The sequence below is a fragment of the Mustela lutreola genome, chromosome 8 (genome assembly GCF_030435805.1).
Source record: "Mustela lutreola isolate mMusLut2 chromosome 8, mMusLut2.pri, whole genome shotgun sequence".
Taxonomy (NCBI): Eukaryota; Metazoa; Chordata; class Mammalia; order Carnivora; family Mustelidae; genus Mustela; species Mustela lutreola.
In genome coordinates this window covers 142,948,847-142,974,742 of record NC_081297.1, presented here as the reverse complement: position 1 = coordinate 142,974,742, position 25,896 = coordinate 142,948,847, and the positions used below count along the sequence as shown (strand labels likewise).

General features: G+C 39.8%; 1 protein-coding gene across 2 annotated transcripts in view; it reads left to right on the top strand.

Annotated features, from left to right (window-relative positions):
- Nucleotides 1–2,291: 2,291 nt before the first annotated feature.
- Nucleotides 2,292–25,896, top strand: part of ENTHD1 (ENTH domain containing 1) — a 99,875-nt gene continuing 76,270 nt past the window's right edge. The window contains exons 1-3 of one of the 2 annotated variants that reach the window (XM_059187033.1): nucleotides 2,292–2,386; nucleotides 6,901–7,403; nucleotides 24,960–25,202. In XM_059187033.1, coding sequence (XP_059043016.1) covers nucleotides 7,055–7,403; nucleotides 24,960–25,202 — 592 coding nt within the window. In that variant the 5' untranslated portion in view covers nucleotides 2,292–2,386; nucleotides 6,901–7,054. Of the gene's footprint in view, nucleotides 2,387–2,602; nucleotides 2,945–6,900; nucleotides 7,404–24,959; nucleotides 25,203–25,896 lie in introns of those variants that run through there. The other variant, XM_059187034.1, reaches the window with a different exon arrangement.

Sequence of the window (25,896 nt, the reverse complement as noted above, 5' to 3'; positions counted from 1 at the left end):
AGTAGAGAGGTCAGAGAAATGGAAGAAACCAGCCAAGGAGATGAGAAGGAGCAATGGTTTCCTGGAAACCAAGTGAAGAAAACTCTGTTCACTTTAATCAAACTCTGAGTTCAAGGGAAAAAAAAACCAACACACCAAGTTATTAGTATAAAACCATGCCTGTATTTAGAGAGTGCAACTAAATTTTGGTGCCCCCAAATGGAAGAAAGCAGAGAAGAAAGACCTTTCACATGTTACTTTAACGAAGTTAATTCCACTAGGTAGGTAACACTTTACAGTTTTGCTGAGCCTAGTCAACATCCTTTCAGAAACACCCAAAGATTCATTCTAAAAGGAGGAAATGAATGGGTTTAAAAAGGAAAAAAATGGATCTCCAATGTTTTAAAAATGTAACAGGTTATGATTTGTGACTGAGAATGTCAATGGAGGGGAGCCTGGATGGCTCAGTTGGTGGAACGTGCAGCTCTTGATCTTGGAGTTGTGAGTTTGAGCCCCACATTGGACGTGGAGAGTACTTAAAAATAAAATACTTAAAAAAAAAATTGGTGGAGTTCAAGATTAAGAACCAAAAATAGTCCTTAGGGTAGAGGAAAGGGCACGGAACCGGACACTGCAAATTTGGGTCAAGTTCTAGCTAAATCCCTTGCTAGTTGAATGTTTCTGAGCAATTCATGTAACCTATTTGTTCCTTCAAACTCAGCCCAAGTTCACCTCTTCCAGGAAGACTTCTCTAATTATGTAGATTTAGGCAAATCCTCTTTTTACTCCCAAAGCATTATTATAATTGCTAATTTATTTTTGTCTTTTTAATTGGACTATTACTTCTTTGTATTCCCATAGCTCAGCATAGTGCCTGGCACTTAGCAGGTGCTCAATAATGTAGAATGAATGCATGTTCCCTCAAATCAGCTTCCTCATTTGTAAAATGGAATAATTATACCTACTTTTCAGAGTTCCTTTGAAATTTACATAAGCTATGACTCAAAAAAATCTTTATAAATTATAACTCACTATATAAACAAAATACTTGTTGTTTGTCCTTCACTATTTTATAGAATAACACCTTAGCGTGGCATTCAAGGTCCTGAACAATCTGTTTCCAGGCCACCCTTTTTAGTTTCCCTCTAGCTACCATGCCCACTACACTATATGATAGTCAGTTAGGTAGTATTTCAAACACACCAACTTCTTTCATATCTTCCATTTTATATCATAATTACCTAACTACATGTCAGTATCGATCATTAATAATTATTATGATTGAAGTTGTAGGAGCTAAAAACAAATGTTACTTTCATCTATGAAGAGTTTTTCTATTGTCTAAGTCTTTTCCCTCCACCCTGGTGGAATAGTGACATAGTCCACACAGCCAGCCACGTGCTTTTAAAACATGGGTTTGATTATATTTATAATGCCTACCAGATAAAGTCACCTAGCAGCATGGACAAGGTGTTTCATGATCTGAATTTCCTCTGCCACTTCCTCTCTCTCTGCTGTTCCACTAATACCTTTTGAGACAGCCATAGTAACTACAGTACTTGTAGTTTTACCAAGATAATAGGCTCTCTCAGCTTTCAAGCCTTTACACATGATGTGTCCTTTGCCTCTAATGGCCTCCTCCACTTTGTCTATGCAGTGAACTCCCTGTCATTCTTTAAGACACAGATGTAAAGTCTTCTCTGAAACCTGCCCTTAAATACTCCTTGGCAGAATTAGATGCTCTCTCCTCTCTTATTACAAGATACATATCTTGTCACAGTCTTCCGTGACGGTGCCTGTCACCTCCACTAGCCTGTAAACTCATGCTTTATCTCTGGGTCCTTACAGCTCGGTGGGATGCTTGGCACAGAGGGGCTGCTCACTGAAGATCAGTTAAATATTTCAACAACGACCCATCAGGGGTACGCGAGGCCCTCCCTGGAGACACTCCATCACTGCCCATCACACACACACTACTCTTTTCGGCCCTAGCAAACGACCATTACCTTCTTTGTCGTTTGAGGTGGAGATCAGCGGCAGGCACCGTCTCGTCAGAATACATTAGTAACACAAACTGTAAAATTTTTCTTTGAAAGGAGCTTGAGGGCAGCATCACAGCCCCAGCGACTGTTAAACGAAGACACATGCCTTCATTGCACTTGATATCCGCCCCTCCCCACAAAAGAACCTCGGTCATTTTAACTCCTCGCATCCCCCTCGCTAGATGTCCTGGGAGTCGGACACCTGACCCCAGAGAGGCCGGAAGTGAGGGCCCGGAAGTGAGGAAGCGGAAGTGGGGAGGGCGTGGGCGCTTGGGCCCGGCTGCAGAAGGCGATCAGCCTAGGAACGAGGGGCTTGAATTTGAGCGGGAAAAGTTCGCGACGCTGTGGCAGGACTTTCCCCTCAGGTAGTAGATTCCTGTTTGGGGGCTTCAGACGGGCGTGGAAGGGTGGGGTCTCCGCCTCTTGTCTCAAGCGGTGGCGTCGCTGACTCCGTGCGGGCGAGAGGGGACCGAGGTCACTACGGCCTGCGTGAGAGAAGGTCCCCATTGTGTGACGCCATCGTGTCACACTCCCTCTTTCTAGAAGCTTCTCTGTGGCCCAGGCTTCCGCTCCAAGTAAACTCTGTGCTTTCCGAGGGGAGTCCATAGTCGGGCTCATCTGTGTGGCTCTAGACCTGGCATGGGGCCTGCCTTGTACACGGTGGTCGTTCTGAAGAAATGGAGACCAAGGAAAGACGCTGTCTGCAGGAAGTTGATTCTCTGAGTCTTCACTCTTCATGTTCAAAATTCTTTCTCAAGCATCTCATTTCTTCCTCTCAGCTGTTCTTTCTATGGGGTGATTATTCTTTGTGGTGCAGGCGAGGGAGCTGAGGCTCAGTGAAGTCGTTGAGCCTGAATTAGGAAAGGGCAGAGCAGGACCTCAAGTCCATGCCTTTGGAATCCTAATTAAAGTAATGAGATGAGGTAGGTGAATGCCTAGGTGTGAGCACATTATGAGCATTCGAAAGAGAGTAGCCCTTTATTCCAGAGGATGGGGATTGTGTCTTGTGTACCTGTTTTTCCATTTTGTAGAATGGAGTCTGCCACATGGTGAACTCTAGAGAACTAATAGTGGAATGAATTAATGAACACACAGGAGGGCTCCAAAAAGTTGATTTCTCTGCCTCTTGCAGTAATCTTCCCATCCAAACAATAACACCTCCTAATGCCATGGTATTCTCTATAATCATTCTCCCACAACAATCTTGGCCAGAGCTTATTTTCTCCTGAGTAAACCTAAGTCTACAGGCAGAAACTGTACAAAGAGGAAAGCTGCTCTCTACCCCTAAATGCATCTTTCCAGATGCCTCACACTCAGCCTCTTAGATGCCGCTATTATTGTCCTAGGTCTTTGGGTCAAGTCAGTTCAGCTCCTCAGTTCCTTATTTCAATTCTGATATCCAAAGAATTTTGAAGACCAGTTTTCCCCCCAACTCATTTGGCAGCAAGACCTGAATTGAAATGAGGCATTTTGTCTTTATTTGTTCCAGATATCTACAAGCTTTTGCTGTGGTCACGTTAATGTGTTTGCTTGTTCAGAGCGGCCCCACACCTTACTGTGGGTATCACGTAACATGATACAGACACGGTGTGACCCTTCAAAAGTCTGAAAAAAAAACCTTGAGTTTGAATTCCACAATGCCATTTGATAACTTAAATGATTTCCTGTTAAAGTAAAGCTGGGGGGAAGAAACGGCCTTTGCCAAAACATGGAAATAAGTCTGAAAAGGAAACCAAGAGACTTTTTCTACCTCATCATGTGTTTATTTTGGAATTATTTAAGGGAGAATTAAATTATTTAAGGGAGAATTATTTAAGCTCCTTAATCAAACACTGGTTTTTGAGTGTCGGAATCATGTTTTAAATTCCTTATATCCTACACAAAGGCATACAAACGGTAGATACTCAAGAAATATTTGCTGATTGAACTGAAAATATTTAAACTCTAGAATTTTACTTGACAACTACAAGGCTGGAATATAATTTTAAAATGTCATGGTTTTGATCCAAAGCTGTTGAATCAATGCAAGTTTATCCCAAGCAGAATCTGTCAGTCATTTGGGCGTTCACTCAGCACCTGTTTCTTGAGTACCTACCATGTTCTAGGTACCTATTAAGCAATAGGATTATACTGCTTTGTAAATAAGATGGTCATGGTCCCTGCTGTCATGGAGTTTTTGGTCTGGTGGTGAAGAAAGCAAATAACAAATACACAGGTACAGATCATGGTACGTGCCATGAAGAAAATAAATCAGGTGCAGAAAGAACATATTGGGAAGATCTGAGTAGCTAATGTGCTTACTGAAGGCCTCTCAGAGTAGGTGACCCAGATTGGCAACATGGAATATCTTAACTTGCCTCCGTTTCTAAATATTCTATGGATTTGGGTAGCCAGAAAACCAATATTCAGGTGTGAAAATTACCCTCTTGGGCACCACTTTTGTCTTAGATGTCCCATCACTGTAATTACAATCTCAAGTTTCTAGTGGTATGAATAAACTGAACATTTGCATATAGTCAGGTGTCTAAAACACAGAAGACTAACGTATAATTTACCACTAACACCAACTGAGCTCCTTGTTAATCTGAAAAGATAACAATAGTGGAATGTGTCTTACATATTCTATGGTCATGTCACAAAGCACTATGCATTAGTAAATGGTATTAATTCACTCAGCCAGACTTTTTGCTTTGTGGGTTGTTTTTTTTTTTTAAATGGTTGGGAATTTAAACTAAAATGGGAATTTTAAATGGTTGGGAATTTAATTTTTTTTAATGGTTGGGTATTTAATTTCAGTATGATACTACACACATCCATTTTAAACTACTCTATTGGATTGAAGCCTATTATTGGATAATTTCCTGGGGCAGAAGTTTCATTTAAGAAAACATTTTTAAAATGCAAGATAGAGAATATAGGAAAACCTAAAAATTAGAATTTTTGTCTCTCCAAAATATAGTATCGCCAAAAAAGAAAAAGACAATAGTGTTTTAATGACTCTTGCTCAATTCCAGCAGGTAAAGATTCTAACAGATTTTTTTTTAGTAGACTTGTGAGGAAACAGATCAATATTTGTTTCTCTAAGCCAATGTCACAGTGCGTCTCTGCATCGCGTGAGCTTGCTGAAAGGGAAAAAAGGACAGTAGAGAAAGAAAACACTCACGACTGAAAATCTTAATGGCTTATTGAAACACATTACAAGTCTGGTTTTCACTGCAGGAATGAGTCAGATAAAAATGCCTGTGTTTGAAATGCAAACAAAAGAGAAAATCAAAATTGTGAAAACACACAACTTCCCTTTTTTTTCCTAGGGTTGACGATAGTCTCTTTCTGAGAAATGTTAATTAAACTGACACATTTTCCATCTTACTTATTTGAGGATGTGTTATACTTTTACCAAAAAAAAAAAAAAAAAGGTTAATTACCCTTTCTCTTATTTTTTTGGAAAAAAAAAAGATAGCTCATATAGTTTCCTTCTGAAAATTTATGTCTTCTTAAATACATACACAGTAATTAATCAGACCCGAGCTAGGAGCTGTGAAGGTCAAGGCAGAGAAACAAAACTGAAAACAAGACAAATTTGTTATGATTTTAATGTCTTTCTTTTCTGTGCATGCGGTTTCTCTAGTAAAATCTGATTATAGATCATCAAGGTTTCATTGGGTCTGGATGCTTGGCAGGGCTTGAAATCAATTTAGTATACTATCTTGGTGACCATCGGGGTGAATCACCAGGGAGATTGCAAACTAACTAACCCACCTTAATGCGAAACAGCGAAAAAGAAGGTAGGGAATGGTTTCATGTGAACTGTGAATTGATCACTCACTCATAAGCTTCATTTAAGGTTTGGCGGCTGCAGACCTCCTTAGGTTTTAATGTATTTTGTATCAACCTAAATGGGCCTCTCTTTGTGTGTACTTGTTTTGGAATGTGACAGATACATGCTGATCACTCCAGTTTTTAGGGAAATTTTTATCCGATTTGAATCCTACTACTGACATCATTTACTCCTAAACGCACAGTTCCTTTTCTAAGGCCCAGTAAAGTAAGTAATTTATCCTTTTCCTTGAACCTTATTAACCTTACCAGTACTGAAATACTCATCGAGGGTACCATGAATTAGATGTGGGGTTTCCTGTGGTGCAAGTACTTGTGTTAATAGTTGACAACCCTCTCTACTTTCAGGTTAACAAGAAAGCAGAACGTATTTAGATCCGATTCTAGTGACATGTAGTTCTAAGAAGAATACAGCCATAGGGTTCACATGATGATCCCAACTCAGTTGTTCCCATCCTAATTATCTTTAGGACATACGATTTTTTTAAAAAGGATTTTATTTATTTATTTGACATACAGAGATCAAAAGTAGGCAGAGAGAGAGGAGGAAGCAGGCTCCCTGCAGAGTAGAGAGCCTGATGCGGGGCTCTATCCCAGGACCCTGAGACCATGACCTGAGCAGAAGGCAGAGGCTTTAACCCACTGAGCCACCCAGGTGCCCCAAGACATACCATTTTTATACATAACGACAAATCTTAAGCAGGGAATGTCAGACTACAAGTCCCATTTTCTTTTCCTAACTTGCCCACTGTCCTATTATGTTTTAAAATTGTCTTATTCCTGGCCAAAGAAGCTGAAGGTTATCTTCTGCAGAAATTTTTAGGACTAGAAAGACCCTGTATATTTCTTTAAGTAATATAGACCAATCCCTTATGAGAGATTTTCCCATATTGATGCTAGGAAAATTTAGATGGTGCCTCAATTCTGGCTGATGTGAGGGGCTGATTTCTAAGTAAACCTAGATTTTTCAGACTGACTTGGTCTTTTATAGACATTTCAAAAAGCATTTAATGTACATATTTTTTTGTGCTTTGCTTTGCAGGAAATTGATGTCTCATCAAAATGGAGATTAATCATTTGTATTTGGGAGCAGCAGAACTGGGGACCAATTACCTCTCAAGAGTTTTATAAACCAATTGTCATAACTCCTATTCCATTGCTCTCATCCCCAGCTCACCTTCAAACTTGTCTTACCTATGGCATTCAGGAGGCAAGTGAAGAACTTCGTGAAAAATTACTCAGATGCTGAAATAAAAGTCAGAGAAGCAACTTCTAATGACCCTTGGGGTCCTTCTAGTTCTCTAATGTTAGATATCAGTGACCTGACTTTCAATACAATTTCTCTGTCAGAGATCATGAATATGCTATGGCAGAGACTCAATGATCACGGGAAGAACTGGCGCCATGTATATAAATCCCTTACGCTGATGGATTATCTCATCAAGAACGGATCAAAGAAAGTTATTCAGCATTGCAGAGAGGGGTTCTGTAACCTTCAAACACTAAAAGATTTTCAACACATTGATGAAGCTGGAAAAGACCAAGGTAAAAGAAATGCATGCAGCGCGCCAAGAAAGAGTAGAGGTTTGGCAGGGGATCATTTTAAACCAGGAGCTGGGGCAAAGTTCTGAAAATTTTAGCCACCTTTCTTCTGGGACAGTTATAGCTTCCCTTTGTGTTGACCCTTGAGGGTCTTGGAGAACAGTTGTTTGTTTGTTTTTTCTTCCCCCAAAAGATGTGTAAAACTAACACACCTAGCTCCCTGATAAAATGATACCTAATAGAAAATGAACAAAGTGAATAAAACAGGAGGCATGGCAGCTTGGTATAATAATGTCACTATAATTCATAATTATAATTAGACTGGAATTCAGTCATAAATGTAAGGACGCGTTTCCAAAGACAACAGAATCTTCAAAGACGATCTAGATGAAAGTACTTATATGAATTCAAAAATTTAGGTCATAATTTTGCCAGGGGTGGAGGAGGGGGTGAACGAGGGGGAGGGCCTGTGGAGTCCTGAACTGAGATGGTTTGATAGCGTCTGGGATTACGATGCTGAAAGAATCAGCACTTCCTCCTCATCTGATGTAAAATTAAAATTTGTGCTTAAAGTGAATCGTCTTAGGAATCATGAGAAGAGGATAAAATTCAGTGTAGTCTTTGTGTTAAGTATACATTTTTAGAATAGACTTTTTGAAGAGCAGTTTTGGGTTTACGCAGGAAGAGGAGAGTTCCCACATACCCTTCCCTATCCCTTCCCTGTTGTTTCTCCTATTAACGTCTTGCATTACTGGGTGCATTTGTTACAGTTGACAAATCAGTGTTAATACATTAACTGAAGTCCTCTGTTTACCTTAAGGTTCACCCTTTGTGTTTTCCAGTTCTGTGGGTTTTGAAAAATGCTTGTCATGTATGTCCCATTCCAGTATCAAGCAGAATGGTGTCGCTGCTCTGAGAATGTCCTGTGCCCCACCTCTTGGTTCTTTCTCCTCTGCCTGGAACCCTTGGCAACCATGCATCTTTTTGTTGTACTTACCGTTTTGCTTTTTCCAGAATATCGTCTAGTTGGAATCATACAGTATGTAGCTTTTTCTGACTCGTTTCTTTCCTTGACAGTATGCATTTAAGAGTCTCCTATATCCTTTTTATAGCCCCAGATTTCCTTTCTTTTTTTTTCTTCCTGTTTTAAAAATCAGCCTTTATAGTGATACAATTCAACATGCCATACAGTTTGCCCATTTAGAGTATAGATCCTGTGGCTTTAGGTGTATTATTAATTTTTTAAAATTGCGATAAGATGTAAATAACAAAATTTTTCATTTTAAATGTGCAGTGCAGTGACATTGATTCTATTCACAATGTTGCATAACCATCACCACCATCTACTTCCAAAACTTCTTATCACGGTAGACAAACTCCATAACCATTAAGCAGAGACTCTCCTGCTAACCTCTCATCTTTCTTTTTCTGTACTTTTGCTTATTCTGGGTACACTCACATAAGTGGAATCATATAGTATTTGCCCTATTCTGTCTGGCTTATTTCACACACCATAATGTCCTCTAGTTCATCTGTACTGTGGGATGTATCAAAACGTCATTCCTTTTATAGCTGCATAACATTCCATTGTATAAACATACCGCGTTTTGTTTATCTGTTCATCAGTTGGTGGGTTCTTGGGTTGTGTTCGCCTTTGGGCTATTATGAATATTGCTGCAATTAATGAAATCATCCAAGTGTCAGTTTGAGTCTCTGCTTTCAACTCATTTGGGTGTATACTTAAGAGTGGAATTGCTGGATTAAATGACAGTTCTATGTTTAGTTTTTTGAGGAACCAATAACCTGTTTTCCTTAGAGGCTGCACCATTTTACATTCTTTTTTTTTTTTTTTTTTAAAGATTTTATTTATTTATTTGACAGACAGAGATCACAAGTAGGCGCAGAGGCAGGCAGAGAGAGAGAGAGGAGGAAGCAGGCTCCCTGCTGAGCAGAGAGCCTGATGCGGGGCTCGATCCCAGGACCCTGGGATCATGACCTAAGCTGAAGGCAGACACTTAACTGGCTGAAGGCGCCCCCCATTTTACATTCTTAAGAATGATGTAAAAAGGTTCCTGTTTTTCCACATCCTTGTCAACACTTATTATTGTCCATCTTTTTTGACTATAGCCATTCTACTGAATGTGAAAAGTAGTATCTCATTGTGGTTTCAATACACATTTCCCTAAAGACTAATGATGTTGAACATCTTTATATGCCCTTATTGGCCATTTATAGATCTTCTTTGGAGAACTGTCTGTAGGAATCCTTTGCCCATTTTTAACTTTTTTTTTTTTTTTAAATTGTTGAGTTTTAAGAGTTCTTTATATATTCTGGATACAAGACCCCTACCAGAGGGTGGTTTGTAAATATCTTCTCCCATTCTATAGGTTGTCTTTTTATTTTCTTATTAAATTTTGATGAAGTTCAATTTATCAGTTTTTCCTTTGGTGCTTATGCTTTCAGTGTCATATGTAAGAAATCATTGCCTAATCTAAGGTCATGAAGATTCATACCTGTGTTTTTTTTCTAAGAGTTTTATAGTTTTGGCTTTTCCATTTACATCTTGGATCCATTTTGAGTTAATTTTTGTGTATAGTGTGAGGTAGAGGTCCAGCCTCATGTGGGTATCCAGTTGTCCCACTACCACTTTCTGAAAAGACTACTTTTTTTCTCATTGAATTATATTGGCAGCCTTATGAAAATCATCTGACCATAGATGTAAGGGTTCATTTCTGTGCTATGATCTCTGCGTCCTTCCTTAGGCCATGCTACACCATTTTTTTAAAAAGATTATTTATTTATTTATTTGACAGAGAGAGAGAGAGATCACTAGTAGGCGGGGGTTGGGGTGGGTAGCAGGCTCCCTGCTGAGCCGACAGCCCGATGTGGGGCTCAATCCCAGGACCCTGAGATCATGACCTGAGCCGAAGGCAGAGGCTTAACCCACTAAGCAACCCAGGTGCCCCATGCCACACAATTTTGATTACTGTAGCTTTGTAGTAAACTTTGAAATAAACTTGAGTCCTCCAGCTTTATTCTTTTTCAATATTGTTGTAGGTCCTGTTGTAGGTTCTGGGCCCCATGCATTTCCAATTCAACTTTAGCATTAGCTTGTCAATTTCTGTAAAAAAAAGCAACTCGAAATTTGATTGAGATTGCATTGAATCTATAGATCAATTTTGAGAATATTGCCATCTTAACATCAGTTCCTCCCATCCAAGAACACAAGATGTTCTTTTTTTTGTTTGGGGCCTCCTTGCATTTTTTTCATGCATGCTTTGTAGTTTTCAGTACATAAGTCTTAATGTTTCTTTTGGTAAATTTATTTGTAAGTATTTCATTCTCTCTCTTTTTTTAAGATTTTATTTATTTATTTGACAGAGATCACAAGTAGGCAGAGAGGCAGGCAGAGGAGGGTAGGGGGAAGCAGGCTCATCACTGAGCAGAGAACCCAATGCAGGGCCCGATCCCAGGACCCTGAGATCATGACCTGAGCTGAAGTCAGAGGCTTAACCCACTGAGCCACTCAGGTACCCCTGGAATTGTTTTCTTAATTCCATTTTCAGATTATTCATTGCTAATGTATAGAAGTACAACTGACCAAGTTATTTTTGTGTATTGGTCTTGTGTCCTGCTATTTTCTGAACTCGTTTATTAGTATAATAGTTATTACTTTTTAAAGATTCTTTAGGATTTCCTACATGCAAGATCATGTCATCTGCAAATAGAAATAGTTTTACATTTCCTTTCCAATCTGGGTGCCTTTTATTTCTTTTCTTTTTGCTTAATTTCCCTGGCTAAAACCTCCTGGACAATGTTGAGTAGAAGTGGTGAGAGCAGATATCCTTGTCTTGTTCCTGATCTTAAAGGAAGCTTTTGGTCTTTTACCATTAAGTAGGATGTTGGGTGTAGGTTTTCACAGATGCTTTTTATCATAAGGTTGTAGGAGTTCTATGCCTAGTTTGTTGAGTGTTTTTATGGGGAAAGGCTGTTGACTTTTGTTCAGTGCTTTTTTTGGCATCTGTTGAGGTGATTATGTGTTTTCTCCCTTTACTCTATTAATCTGGTGTATTACATTGATTGATTTCCATGTAGGCACGAGGCTTGCATCCCTAGCATAAATCCCACTTGGTTATGATGTGCATCCTCTTTATTTTTGAACTGTTTACTTAAGGTCAGGTTTGAGGTTTAAAGATTTTTATTAATTTTTTAAGAGAGAGAATGCGTGAGAGAGAGCACAACCAGGGGGAGGGGCAGAGGGAGAGGCAGAGAATCTCTAGTGGACTCCACATTGAGTGTGGAGGCCAACACAGGGCTATGATCTCATGACCCTGAGACCATGACCTGAGCTGAAATCAAGAGTCAGGTGCTTAACCAACTGAGCCACCCAGATTTGAGGTTTAATGATGAAATTAGAGAAAATCTTCTTGGGTTTTGATCATGCTGTATTTCTTAATCTAGAAATTGTAAAGATATCGATTTCCATGGGGATTAAACTTATTATTAAAACTTAAAATAAAATACTAATTAAGATTTTGTCTCCCCAAGAATTAGGTTTTAAAAAGGCATAATAGGGGCCCCTGGGTGGCTCAGTGGGTTAAAGCCTCTGCCTTCGGCTCCGGTCATGATCTCAGGGTCCTGGGATTGAGCCCCGCATCGGGCTCTCTGCTCAGCGGGGAGCCTGCTTCCTTCTCTCTCTCTGCCTACCTCTCTGCCTGCTTGTGATCTTTCTCTGTCAAATAAATAAATAAAATTAAAAAAAATAAATAAAAAGGCATAATATTTTGGATGATAGTGAATGGGATATAATCTTTTTGTTTTTTTGCTTTTTTAACTTTACAGAGTATTTTATCACTATACTAAGCACTTTTTTTTTTTAAGATTTTATTTCTTTATTTGACAGAGATCACAAGTAGGCAGAGAGGCAGGAAGAGAGAGAGGAAGGGAAGCAGGCTCCCTACTGAGCAGAGAGCCTGACGCGGGACTTGATCCCAGGACCCTGAGATCATGACCTGAGCTGAAGGCAGCGGCTTAACACACTGAGCCACCCAGGCGCCCCTATACTAAGCACTTTAATGATTTTTTTAAGTGGAAAGAATGGATCAGCCCCTGCTCTAAAGAGTTTATTAATTATTTTGAGAGATAAAATAGATAAGCATGAAATTATAAACAAACATTTATGCATTTATACCATTTCTATGTATGGTATATTTAGATGTACAGTATATTTATGGTATGGTATATTTAGATATGTTTAAATTCACTATCATAAAAGCCTTTCAGATTTCCTAACAGTTGAGCTTAGTGTCAAAGAAGTAAGCACAGGTATACTACCTTAGATTTTATAAATACTCCTGTTGATTTGGTAGCACCAAGATGACAAGAATATTACTTATTTTTATCTTTTATGCATTTATCTTTTTGGGTTTGTTTTCTAATGAGTGTAACATATTAGAATAGTAGCTCTTGGCATAATTTAATTTATACATAAACAAATGTATATATATATATATATATAGAGAGAGAGAGAGAGAGAGAGAGAAGATGCATGCACAAAAATTTATTACTGGTTGGGTATGCCGTCAAAATAATTTGGGAACCACTCGCTCTCAGGATAAAGTCAGTCCCCTTAGCATGTTCCCAACTGACTTTTCTACTCTTATTTTCTTAGTCTTCAATCTAACATATTGCATCTAGCATTACTGGTAGATTATTTGCTTCCACCTCTCTGCGCTGATGCTTAAGATGTTTCTTCTTCCTTGTAATAGTCGTTTCTTGCTGTATGTTTGTTGAGTTCCTACTTAGTCATCAAATTCTAGCTCAGAGGTCTTTTCCTCTATATCTCCAATGATCTCCTCTTTTCCTCACTGGGCAGAATTAATTGCTGCAGTTCTTCATTAATAATATCAGTGTGTGTGTTTTTACAGTATATCCATTTGATATATATGTGTATGTGTGTATGTATGCCTGTGTGTATACATATACATCTATATGTACAAATACATCCTTGACTAGATTCTGAGGGTATATGTCATATGACAATCATCTTTTTACAATCAGGCCTTGGTACATATTAGACATCAGTGAATTTTTATTGAGCAGAAGTCATAAAAAAGAGCGGGAGATTTGAGGTAAGAAATGCGATCATTGAAAAACTGCTCAGTCAGAATGATTTTGTTGGATCAGAAAAGAAAAAAAGAGAGTGAAGTTTATGCTGAGAAATTAATGGAAGAGAAATTGCAGTGATCCAAGTAGTCTGTAGCTGGATCCTACCTGAGATACAGGTTATCAAGAAGGGGCAAAGAAAAAAGATAAAAGCAGAACAAATTATAGAAAAAAGACCTTTTGTTTGTTTCCTTGATTGGTTTTTACCCTTTGCCTGGAGTACTCATCCCTACTTACCTGCACTGCTTTTCCCACACACTTTAGATCTCTGCTGAGAAAGTCATCTTATTAGTGAGGCCTTTTATATCTGCCCTATTTATGAAAAAATCAGTCCTACCCCACTCTTTGCACTGATATGCCCTAGCCACTTTCTGTTTTATTTTTCTTAGTAGCTTTTCTTATCTGACATTGGACATATTTTATTTTAGTATTTATTTGTTTTCTGTCTCTTCTTACCAGAATGTAAGTTTCACGAGGGCAGGGTTATTTTATGTCTGCTTTGTCCGTGTTCTATCTCCCAACATTACAAAGGTGCCTATCACACCATCCCTGCCCAGTGATTAATAGAAGTATTACAGTATTCTCCCCTTATCTGTGGTTTCAGTTTCCACAGTTTCAGTTACCTGTGGTCAGCCATGGTCCGGAAGCAGATGATCTACCTTCTGACCTATCGTTCAGAAAGTTGGTAGTGGCCTAGTGTTATGACACCCTGCCTACGCTGTTCATTTCATCTCAGCACGTAGACATTATCTCACATTACCACATGCAGAAAGATGAGGGGACAACAATAAAATATTTTGAGAGAGAGACCCCATTCATATAATTACTTTTATTACGGTATATTGTTATAATTGTTCTATTTTATTATTGCTGTTAATCTGTTACTGTGCTTAATTCATAAATTAAACTTCATCATAGGTATTCATGTGTACAAAAAAAACCTCATATAGGGTTTAATACCCTCCACAGTTTCAGACTTCCAGTAGAGGTGTTGCCTCCCATAGCTAAGGGGAGGCAACCGTACTATAGGCGGGAAAAGTTGAGAAAACAGTTCGGAAAACTTGGGGAAGAGGAGAATCTTGTTTTCAAATAGTTTGTTAGTTAACATTTCGAATAATGTTCTCAGTATGGTTTTCCTCAACCTCCAGACAGCTTTTCAGATGAAGTAAGCTTAAAGCAGCCAGCCTAAATATCAAACTAAAAAAAATTTATGAAAAATACATGATTTTCACTGTTTCCAGGTCTTGGGGACACTCTGTATTATATTATAGTTTTAGGGTTTTTTAGGTTGACAGTTGAGCACATTGCTTTAAATTTAGAGGTACTTTAACTGAAACCGTGCATGGATCTTAAATGTACAGTTTGATGAATGTTGGTAAGTATAACCAACTTCGAGATTGTTCAAGATAAAGACCATTTCCATCATTCCGGAAAGTTCCTTTATCCCCCTTTCTAGTCAATTCTCCCTCCTTCCCAGAGGCAACTGCCATTCTAATTTCTTCTACTACATAAATTAGTTGGGTATGTTCTTGAAATTCATTCAGATGGAAACATATGTGTTCTTTTGCCTCTGGCTCCTTTATCTCCACTAATGATTTTGAGACTTGGGCATGTTGTTGCATCTTCAGCAGTATGGTTCCTGTTTATTGGTGAGTCCTGATCCATTATATGACGTCTGTTTGCCCATCTTCTGTTGATGGGCATTTGGTGTGTGTATAGTTCTTGGCTATTATAAATAAAGCTATTATGAGCCTTCTTATGTAAGTCTTTTTGTTGCCATATATATTCAATTCTGTTGGGCATATGCTTAGGAGTAGTATTTCTGGGTCATAGTGCAGGTGTATATTCAGCTAAAGTCTTTTAAAGTGGTTTTTACCATTTCGCACTCCCACCAGCAGTGTTTGAGAGTTTGTTACTCCACATCCTTGCCAGTAGTTAAATACTGTTATTCTTTTTTTTTTTTAATTTAACCAATCTGATGGGTATATAGGGTTGTTTCAATCTCCATTCCCCTGAAGAGTTGTTGAGCACCTTTTTGTATAATTCGTGGACATATGAATGTCTTTTGCCTATTCAAGTGTTTTGCCTATTTTCAATTTTTATTTTTTGCTTATTTTTTATTTAATTTGTAGGGTTTCTTCATACATTTTGGATATGAGTCCTTTATCCGATATATGGATTACAAGTATTTTCTCCAAGTTTGTGGCTTGTCTTTTCACTTTCACTTTCTAAATGTCTTTTGGTGAAGCGCAGTGTGTTTTTTTCCTTTTATGGCTGATGCCTTTTGTGTCTTGTCCAAGAAACTTGCCTACCCTGAGGCCATGAAGGAATTCTCTTGTTTTCTTCCAGACATCTTACGGTTTTAGCTTGGTCTCTGATTGATCTAGAATTAACTTTTGTGTATATTGTGAGGTAGAAGTAAAGTCCATTCTTTTCCATGAGGTATCTAGTTGAATTATTAGACTTTATTAACAGCATTTTCATGTATGGTATCTCATTTGAGCCTTTCAGCATCTTAGAGGAATGAAAGTTATGTGTTATCTCTCTTACAGAGATGAGGAGCTAACACTCAGATTATTTAGGTAAGATTGCACAGCTAATTAATAACTGAACATGATTAAAGCTCATATATCCTAATACTGTTTAGTCCTATTCTATTATTACGCTACACAGCTTCTTCTAATTGAGTTTTTAAAAATATCTGAACAAAGTTTCACTAAACTAATAGAGTGAATTTAATTAAAATTATCTGAAAAATACCCAGTTGAATGTTTCATACCATCAAATTATTTATTTATACAAATTATGGCATTCTTTTTATAAAACCAATTCAGGTTCTCAGAAATGTGTGCATTATAGATTTATGTACTTCTTTATTCTCAATTAGGTAAAGTCATGAGATTGTAGTTAATTTTGTTTAAATGGGCCATTTTATATGTACACACACTCATATTTGAATTAAAAGTAGATTTCTTTTAAAAGGTATATTTTAGGGACGCCTGGGTGGCTCAGTGGGTTAAAAGCCTCTGCCTTTGGCTCAGGTCATGATCTCAGGGTCCTGGGATCCAGCCCCACATGGGTCTCCCTGTTCAGTGAGGAGTTAGCTTCTCCCTCTCCCCCTACTGCTCCTTCTCTCTCTCTTGCTCATGCTCTCTCTCAAATAAAATACATAAAATCTATTTTAAAAAAGTAATGTTAAACAGTTTTACTAGAAGTAACATAGTGTGCACTGGTGACATTGGTGCCATTTTATTTTTTCACTGTCATTATCAGTCATCTAATTTGAGGAATTAGATGCTTCACACTTATATCCATGGCTGATTTTGTACAGGCTGCCTCTCTGCCTCCAGAATTGGCCCTTCCCAATCACCTACCCATTTGCTCAGTGAAATAATGTCTTAGAGTAGGAAGAAAGCCTGGTGAGCCAGAGTTAATTCAAACTAAAATGTAAACAGCAAAGACTCTAGACAATGTGATTCATTTATAAATTTATAGATTTTACATTTGTATATTTACATATATTTTGAGGAGGAGGAGGTTGTTTTTCGAGTTCAGGTTCTCACAGAAGGGCAGAAGACACCAGGTTTAGAGAAAGGGTTTAGAGAAAGAGAGAATGCGGGCAAGTAGGAGGCAGAAAGGAATGACTGGAATTTCCCTTTCAAGGCGACTGTACTAAATTACAAAGAGCCCGGATATCTGGAAAGTGAGTTCAAGAAAAAAAATATTTAAAAGTATAAAAGAGTTTTTTAGATGTTGGCTGGCTGCTTTAAGACTAAAACCGAACTAACTGAAATCTGAGGATATTTCTTGTTTTACAGAAGGGACAGAACAGGGGCTGGAGGGTGAGATAGGCCGTTCCCAGGCATGTGGGATAGTGGCTAAGCACTGTGGACAGACTCTAGCTTTCCAATGCATCAGACTTGATTTTCTCTCTCTAGCTGTCAGACAGCAGTCGTCAGAATTCTCTAACCATCAGACCCACCTGGATGGATAAGGGTGGTTGGATTCATTACTGCAAGGTAGATGTGCTCGTCTTCCGAGAGGTGGGTTAACACAAGGCTGCTGAACGACCGTGGTCTCTTGTAACAAACATTCTTAGAGTTTTGATAAACAGATGAATTTCCTTTAAGCAAACATATAGGCTTTGGGTCATCATAGCCTGTTCTGTTACTGTTACAAGTTACTTAAGAGTTATGTTACTGTGAGGTCAAACAAAACCTTTCTACCTGAAACAGTTGAATATTTTGGATCACCTTTTGCTCCTTTGAACAAATATAGTCATTGGTCATCACGACAGCAAGAGACAAACCACGAAATTTATTTAAACTTAAATACGGTGGTCCAGCCAGTCCTCCCACGTTCCACTTAATATGTTGTACACACGTGGATAACAGAGGACAGTAAACAAACAAGGGAGAATAACCAGTTTAGCACTTCGGGGCTGTGGCCACACATTCTTTTCTCAAGGTTCTTATCAAACAAAAAAACTTACATATGTATGCTAAATTCAGTCAAAGAAATTGGAGTCTATATTATGGTCTTTCTATAGAGCCAGTCTCAACCTTCTAGCTTATTATTGACTTTATGACTTTGGGAAAGATTTTGTCCCCCTAAACTTACTTTTCTCATCTGTAAAATGGACTTCGTGAGGACTGGAGATAATGTCTGAAAGTCAGGAACCTAGTGAGTCATCAGTCAATATTGGCTAATACTGTTAGTCCTTGGCGTATTTTTATTTTTATTACTTTTATTTCCTGCAGTGTATGTTCATGCCCAAATAACGCAACCATTCACTAGGAAGGGCTTTGCCAGCTGCCCTGTTTCCACAGTTCCTGCCCATCCAGTGCACCTGTCCACACACCTGTCGAAGCACGCAGCTGTCTGACCCAAGTACTTGTCAGTCCCTTCACTGCACTGCCGGGTTTGAAGGGTTGAGGTGACTTTATTGGTATCCCTGTTTCTTCACCCAGTTTGGTGGAATGCCAAATAAATGTTTGCTGGCTGAACAGCTGACTAGTGGTCCAAAGAAAGGATTGGTACCTTTTTTTTGGGGGGGGGGGGTTGATAGTTTTAAGAGCTCATTATCCTAAATGTTCTGTTTTTCTACATATAGGTTTATTTTTATTTACCCTACTTGGTCTTTGGAGATCATTTTTTTTTAAAATTTTATTTATTTATTTGACAGAGAGTGAGATCACAAGTAGGCAGAGAGGCAGGAAGGAGAGAGGAGGAAGCAGGCTCCCTGCTGAGCAGAGAGCCCGATGCAGGACTCGATCCCAGGACCCTGAGACCATGACCCGAGCCGAAGGCAGAGGCTTAACCCACCCAGGTGCCCCTGGAGATCATTTTTGATGTGAGGATTGATGTCTTTTCTGTAAAATTCTAGCCCCCTTTTGCTCTGAATGTTGCCTTTTTGTGATTACCATAAGTTTCTTCTTTTGAAACTTCTTCTAAGTGAATACTGGGCCTTGCAATCTGTGTTTATGACTTTTAATTAATCTTTTTAATCTTGTTGCCTCTCTGGATTGTATTTTGGAAGAATTCCTTAATACCATTCTTCAATTACCAACTCGTCTTCAGTTTCTCTTCAACTGTTAAATTCTGGAGTTTTCCTCAGATGTTGAGGGTTTTTTTCTTTTTAATCCCACTGACAACAGTTTTCATGTCTAGGATTTTTAACTGGCTATTTTCATATCCATCTGTTTTTACTTCCTTTCTGCCTGGTTTTGTTTTGGTTCATAATCTCATATTTCTGGTTGTGGATATGATTCCTGTATTAATCTCTCTTAATCGCATTTACTTAAAAATCTTTGTTTGGGGGCACCTGGGTGGCTCAGGTGGTTAAGTATCTGATTCTTGATTTCAGCTCAGGTCATGGGTATCAGGGTCCTGAGATCAAGCCCCACATAGGGGTTGCCCTGGGCGTGGCACCTGCTTGGGAGTTTGTCCCCCTCCTCCCGCCCCTCCCCCCGCCCCCGCTTCACACATACGTGCTCTTTCTCTTTCTCTCTCTCAGATAAACTAACTAAATTAATTATACATGAAAATAAAAATCTTCATTTCCGATTCTAAAGTCTTCTAACGAATCTAGAATATTGCTTATAGAACCCTGTGAAGCGCTGATTTCATTTGCAGTGAAGTTGTGGGTGTGTTTTGATTGCTGCTTTTATCAGCCATCTTTCTTAAGCATTAGATGTTTTTAAAAAACTATTTTGGAATTTGAGTTTTCTGTCTTCTTTTGACTGGGACATTCTTCCTCCTCCATCTGTGGGTGCTGTGTTCGCCGCTGTATGTTGGTTTTCAGTTCTTGCCCCCCACGTCCCTAGAGCCTCCAGGACAGCCCTTACTGAGGCAGCTCAGGGCTCATGCCCTGTGACAGAACCGGAGTGTCTTGGATGCGGTCGCTGAGGTGGCGGGTGGCTCGGTGTAGTTCCCAGCCTTAAGGCTGCTCACGTGTCTTCTAGCTTCTAGATCACAGCCGCAGATACGCGACAACCCAGGAAGCAGTTAGCAGCTGGGTTTTTTCCCCTTCTTTCTCTTTTCTTCTCAGCCTTCTCTCACAAACATGGATGCTCCCCAGTGAGACCAGCTCTGGTTCCCTAACGCCTGAGGAGCGGAACCGGGTCAAGAGCCCAGCAGCCCTGTGGCTTCAGCCCTGGTCATCGCCTTTTCATTCCTCGTACATTTCTGGAGGTTTTTACCTTGTTTGTGAGGCCGGCGATGTCTCTCCCTCTGTGTGTTTGGAGCGGAGCATGGGGGTACTTCGAAGCATGAACTGACTGTGCCAACTTGACTGAAGGTTTTTTAACTTGAAAATGACACTGTTGGGGCTACTGCTCCCCGCCCTCCCCACCCTACCCTCACGCTCACCTGCAGAGACATTGTGGAGGATACAGGAGAAGGGAGACTGGAGATAAGTAAATAATTCAGAACTCCGCAGGCAAGAAAAGAGCAGCGCCTGAACTAAACTAAGGGCAATGGAGCGCAGAGGACAGATGTAGAAGTTGCTAGCTGCTCCCATCAGTGGACACGGGTTCCCGGGCGTGGGAGGTGAATGTTCACAGTTTGGGTTTAGAATAGACGTAAAATTCATTGAGAAAGGAATCTAAGAAGAAGAGTAGGGGTGCCTGGTGGCTCAGTGGGTTAAAGCCTCTGCCATCGGCTCAGGTCATAATCTCGGGGTCCTGGGATCGAGCCCCGCATCGGGCTCTCTGCTCAGCAGGGAGCCTGCTTCCCTCTCTCTCTCTGTCTGCCTCTCTGCCTACTTGTGATCTCTCTCTCTCTCCGTCTCTGTCAAATAAATAAATAAATCTTTAAAAAAAAAAGTAAATTTTGGTTGGTTAGTGGGTCAGGTATGGAGGAAGGGGAGTTAAGATATTTTATGACCACAGTTTTAGGCGTAATACAGGTTTTCCTAGAAGTCTGCTGTGTGCCTTTGCTGCTGTCACATCTCATTGCCCAACATCTCTGCATTTACTCTATTTCCAGATCTCTTTACATGCTGCTCATGTGTTTGTTTACAGGCGCACTTCCTCTGCATTTGGGACATTTTTTTCTCAGCATGTTCCTTCATTTATTTAATAGACATTTCCGAAGTAACTCTTAAGCAGGTATAATTCTGGCCTTCATGGATGTTATGCTGTAATGGAGGAAAAAGACACTTATCAAATCAATAAGAATTGCAGCATGTGGTGGAAGTGCTGTAGGAGAGCAGGGCAGGGACTGGAGAGTGTGCAGGGCAAGTCGGGAGGGGCTTGTGATCCCTCAGCAGGAGGTGAAGTCGGAGCCGAGCTGCTCTCTCTGCCTGAAGGGCTGCAGAGCTGCTCTCACTGCCTGAAGGGCTGCAGGCCTGGCCTTTTCTTGTTGAGCGAGATGCCTGTCCGTCCCTGCACCACAGCTCGGTGTTTAGCTCCTTACTGTGCTTTACTTCCTTCAGAGCATGTATTTGTATCTGAAATTTTCTTGTTTGGAGATCTTGTCTTTTTTTCTCTCACTCATGTTTCTAGAACAATTCCTGAAACTTAAGTGTTGAAAAAATGATCAAATGACCGCCGAGGTGAATAAGTGCGTTTCCTTGGCTTTTGGTTTGGCACAGAGTTGCTTAGTGATTTGCATGTCCCGGTCCTTTGTGTGAGTTTGAGAAGCCTCCTCAGGTTGGCTTTCTGTCCGTTCATTTTTCTGTCTTCTTGACTGTCCCCTCAGTCCACTGGGCCCTTCTGATGGCGGTTGCCAGTGGGAGCGTGCCACTCTCTGGCCAAGGGGACAGGCATGTGACTTTCAAGCTGAGCCAAGCCTAGTCATTCTCCTGGATTTTTCCAATTTGAGTGAAGGAAGAGGGAGGCTTCTCAGATGGCAGAGTGTGAGGCATGAACCTGGAACTCTCTGTGGCCATGTCCACATTCAGGTGGAGGAAGCTGGTCTGCAAGAGGAGAAAAGGAAAGCATTATGCAGAGGGAGGAAGGGACGGGGGACGGGGGGGACGGGGGGGGGGGGGGAGCAGTCCTGGGCGCTCTCCATACTTGAAGCCCAGTGGCAACCCCTGGTTTTCCCATGGCCTGTTCAGTTTGAGTTTCTGTCACTTATAACCTAAAGATCCCTGATTTCCTAATTAAAATAGAATATAGCTTTATTTTTACTTTACCCTTCATGTCAATAACAAGCTTTATGTCTTGGTATATCTTTGGGTATTGATCTGTTTCATAGTTTGATTTCTCATTTCAGAGACTCCATGTCTCCCTCTCTTTGTCGATCTCTCTCCCTCTCCCTCCCACATTCTTCCCCCCTGTCTCTTTCTCTCTTTCAGACACAGAGCCGTGACTTCCTACATGTGTTCTATTCCCCAATTCCGTTCTAGTGCTAGGTCGCTCCTTTCCTTTCAGAAACATATTGCTTAGCAGCAAGGAGATACCATCTTTTTGGTACTAATTGTTATTTTTTACTCATCCTTGAAGCACATTTATTGGGGTTTTCGATTTTTTTTCACTTTCAACTTTGGTGCTTTAGAACAGCTGGGTTTCTACTGTCCAGCATCTCAATGGTGGTGGGGGAGTAGCCATGGCCATGCACAGCCTTGAGAATGAAGCAAACCACTGTGGCAGGCTGTCACCTGCTCCCTTAGGAAAAAGCCTTCATGTTTCAGGGAGAAGTGCTTCGTCATTGTGGCTGGCTTTCTGCTTGATGTACCTGCTTGGACCTTTGAACTTTTGTAGCTGCTTTCAAGTCCCACCAGTTCATGCAGACTCCGACTGAAATAATCCACATCTGTCCCATAATTTCTAGTTCTGACCTCTTGTAATTAAGGGTGTTGCAAGAAACTTTTTCAGGCCAGGCACCTTTCTCAGGCAGCTACACTATAAATTGGCACTCGATACCTTTCATCCATCTGGTTCCATTTGTGTTATGTCAGGGAGAAAATGGAGACTTTTTGGTAATTTGTTCCTTATCGATTTTTTTACTCAGCAAAGATTTATTGAGTAGCTCCTATGTGCCAATCATTCTCCCAGACACTGGAGATACTGGGTGAATGAGGCTCTCTGCCCTCATGGAGCTTGTAGGTGAGGAAACAAACAGTAAACAAGTAAATAAATGTGTATATATTATTATGTGTATATATATAATTATTATTGTGTGTATATACAAACATATATATGTACACACACACACGCAATAGCAGGTGGTGATAAAATGGGTAAGGGAATAGAGAGTGATGGGAATGGGGCTATTTTGGATAGGGTGGGCAGAAGTAAGGCTTCTCTGAGGAGGTGACATTTGAGTAGAGACTTGAATGAATTAGGGACCTAGCCATGCAGAGTCCCTGGCAGAAGCAACAGCTAACACACAGCTTGAAGGAGACAGAGAGCCTGGTGTGACAGCAGAATAAGGCAGTCTGGGTGGTTCAGCTGGAGGAGAGAGAGGAAGCAAAAAGGAGATGAGTTTTTGTGAAGTTAGAAATGGAAAAACAAGTTTTCCACCCCTTCCCCCAAACTAAGCTGCGGCAGTTTCAAGGGAGTAGTGGTGTCTGGCATGTTGTCCCCAAGGGCTGACAGTCACAGCAGGCTTCTATCAGGCGACAAGGAGTGGTAACCCAAAACCCTGCAGGATTTTTTTGTTTATGGCCTGTAGGTTCCTCAAAGGAAATTAAGGGCGTCAAGAAGGGCACTCTTCACAGCAGTTATAAAGGAAGTTTGGAAGGAGGAAGTGACTAAGAAATGAGACTGAGAGTAGATAAAATAATCTTGGGAGAGATGGCAACTTAAGCAAAGGTTTCTAACACCGTTGTAGCAGTCCTTAATGAAGTGACTGGCAGAGAACATGTTGGCCGGTTTTGTCAAAAGCACCCTCCATCTGACCATTGCTCATTACTTCCCCTGCTAGTAAGTGATAGTTGGATATATTAATATTTCAATTCACCACGCTTAGAGCCCAAATGAACACAGTAGTGGGTCTTTAAGGACTTGTCATTTTACTCCTGGAGGAAGGCTTGGGAAAACGTGAGATGTTCTATTATGAGTTGGTCCCGAGATGTGGAGAGGGAAGTGGTTTTCCTTTATCATTTTTCATGGGAAGGGATTGAGATTAGTAATAATAATACTATATATTTGAATGAGTATTCTTTTGTATCTGTGATTTACACTGAGCAGATATGCTTCTACTGGTTTTCACATCAAAAACTCAAGCCCATACAGACCACCTAACATATCAGAGTCACACAGTTGGTTAAGGACAGTATTGTCATTGGGATTCTGGTCTTAGACTGTGCTCTGGCACTCTATTAATGGCATCAAGTTGTTTTAATAAGACGTTTTGTCAAAGAAAATCTAATTGTCCTCCCTACTCTTGTCCCACCCTAATGTCCTCCTTCAAGGTAGCCGATATTAACAATGCGTGGGGACACTGCTGGCCATCTGCCTGGCCTATCCATCATCCATCCACCCGTGTATTTCTCTATCTACTTCTCTCTCCTTGTATACATATATAATGATTGATTTTCCCGTGTGCTTTACTGATTCGACTCATAACCGTGCATGTTACTTTAAATCTTTAGCCAATGTCATTGTCCTATATCTAGATCTAATTCATTCCTCTTCTTTTATGCCTACATTGTTTGGTTTATTGCAGAGAATGAATTGTTTTTAAAAGGAAATATATTTAGAGTGAAAAATGTCATGTCAATAAGTGATAGGATTTCATCACACATTTAGGTACTTCTTAAGGTATAAGAAAAAGAGTACTTATTGACAACTCCAATGAAACTTAGGTTTCCCTTTGACTTGTTACAGATTTTTTCTGCTTTGCTACACTGTTTGCATTTTTCCCTAATTTTCTTTAGAATAGAAATTAATTGTAACTTCAGTGAATATTTTCTTACCTATACCAATTCAATGTATTTTTCAGGGTATTATATCCGGGAGAAGTCTAAGCAAGTCATAACATTGCTGATGGATGAACAGTTGCTGCACAGAGAGAGGGAAGTAGCATGTCGGACAAGACGGCGTACCTCCTACTCTATGACATTTCCTAAAAGATTACCTGGTACATCTAACTCACCAACAGCATGTGCTTCCGCCCACACACCAGAAACTCCTGCCTCAGAGAAGAAACGTAAGCTTCTTAAGGTTGCAAGGCTACGTAATAAAAGTACGTATACTGAACACAGACCTACAGTGTAGTAGGTATCATTTAAGAACAATTAAAAAATATAAAACATTAGGTTTTCATGCTGAAATATTAATACTATATTAGTACTCTTATTACTGTGTTAGACATTGTACTGTACAAAACAGAGATGAAGAGTAATAGTAGAAAATTTTGTGATTATTTTTGGAATACAGGTTTTCTGGGTTTCAAAAAAAGTGGGATTTTTGAGCTTAAATGTTATTAAAGAAGTGATGCTTACTTGGCATCATGATTCATTTTAAGATTTTCATTATAACTAGAATGTGAGACTCGGGGTCTGGGTATTGTGCATTTTGTGCTGTTTGATCCTACATTTGCTTAAAGGTGCCTCAGAATTCTGAAAGTGTCTAAAACTCCTACAGGATGACAGTGCCTCATAGTACATACATTTTAAATATGAACTGAACTTTTTTAAAAAGGAATTTCTTTGTAGCGTTACAGAAATCAGTAGGGAGATACAATTATCTTTCCTATTAAATTTGCTAAAAAGTAAAGGAATGTCAACGGACTCTGTCTTCTCCGGTACAAATCCTGTTGTGAAGTTTTGTATGAGGAATGGACAGTTTGAGGAAGCAAAAAACATTAAAGAAATGTGACTTGGATCCTTGTCCCTTGAAAGGAACTAAACCTCATGCTGTAAGTGAGAGACACAGCA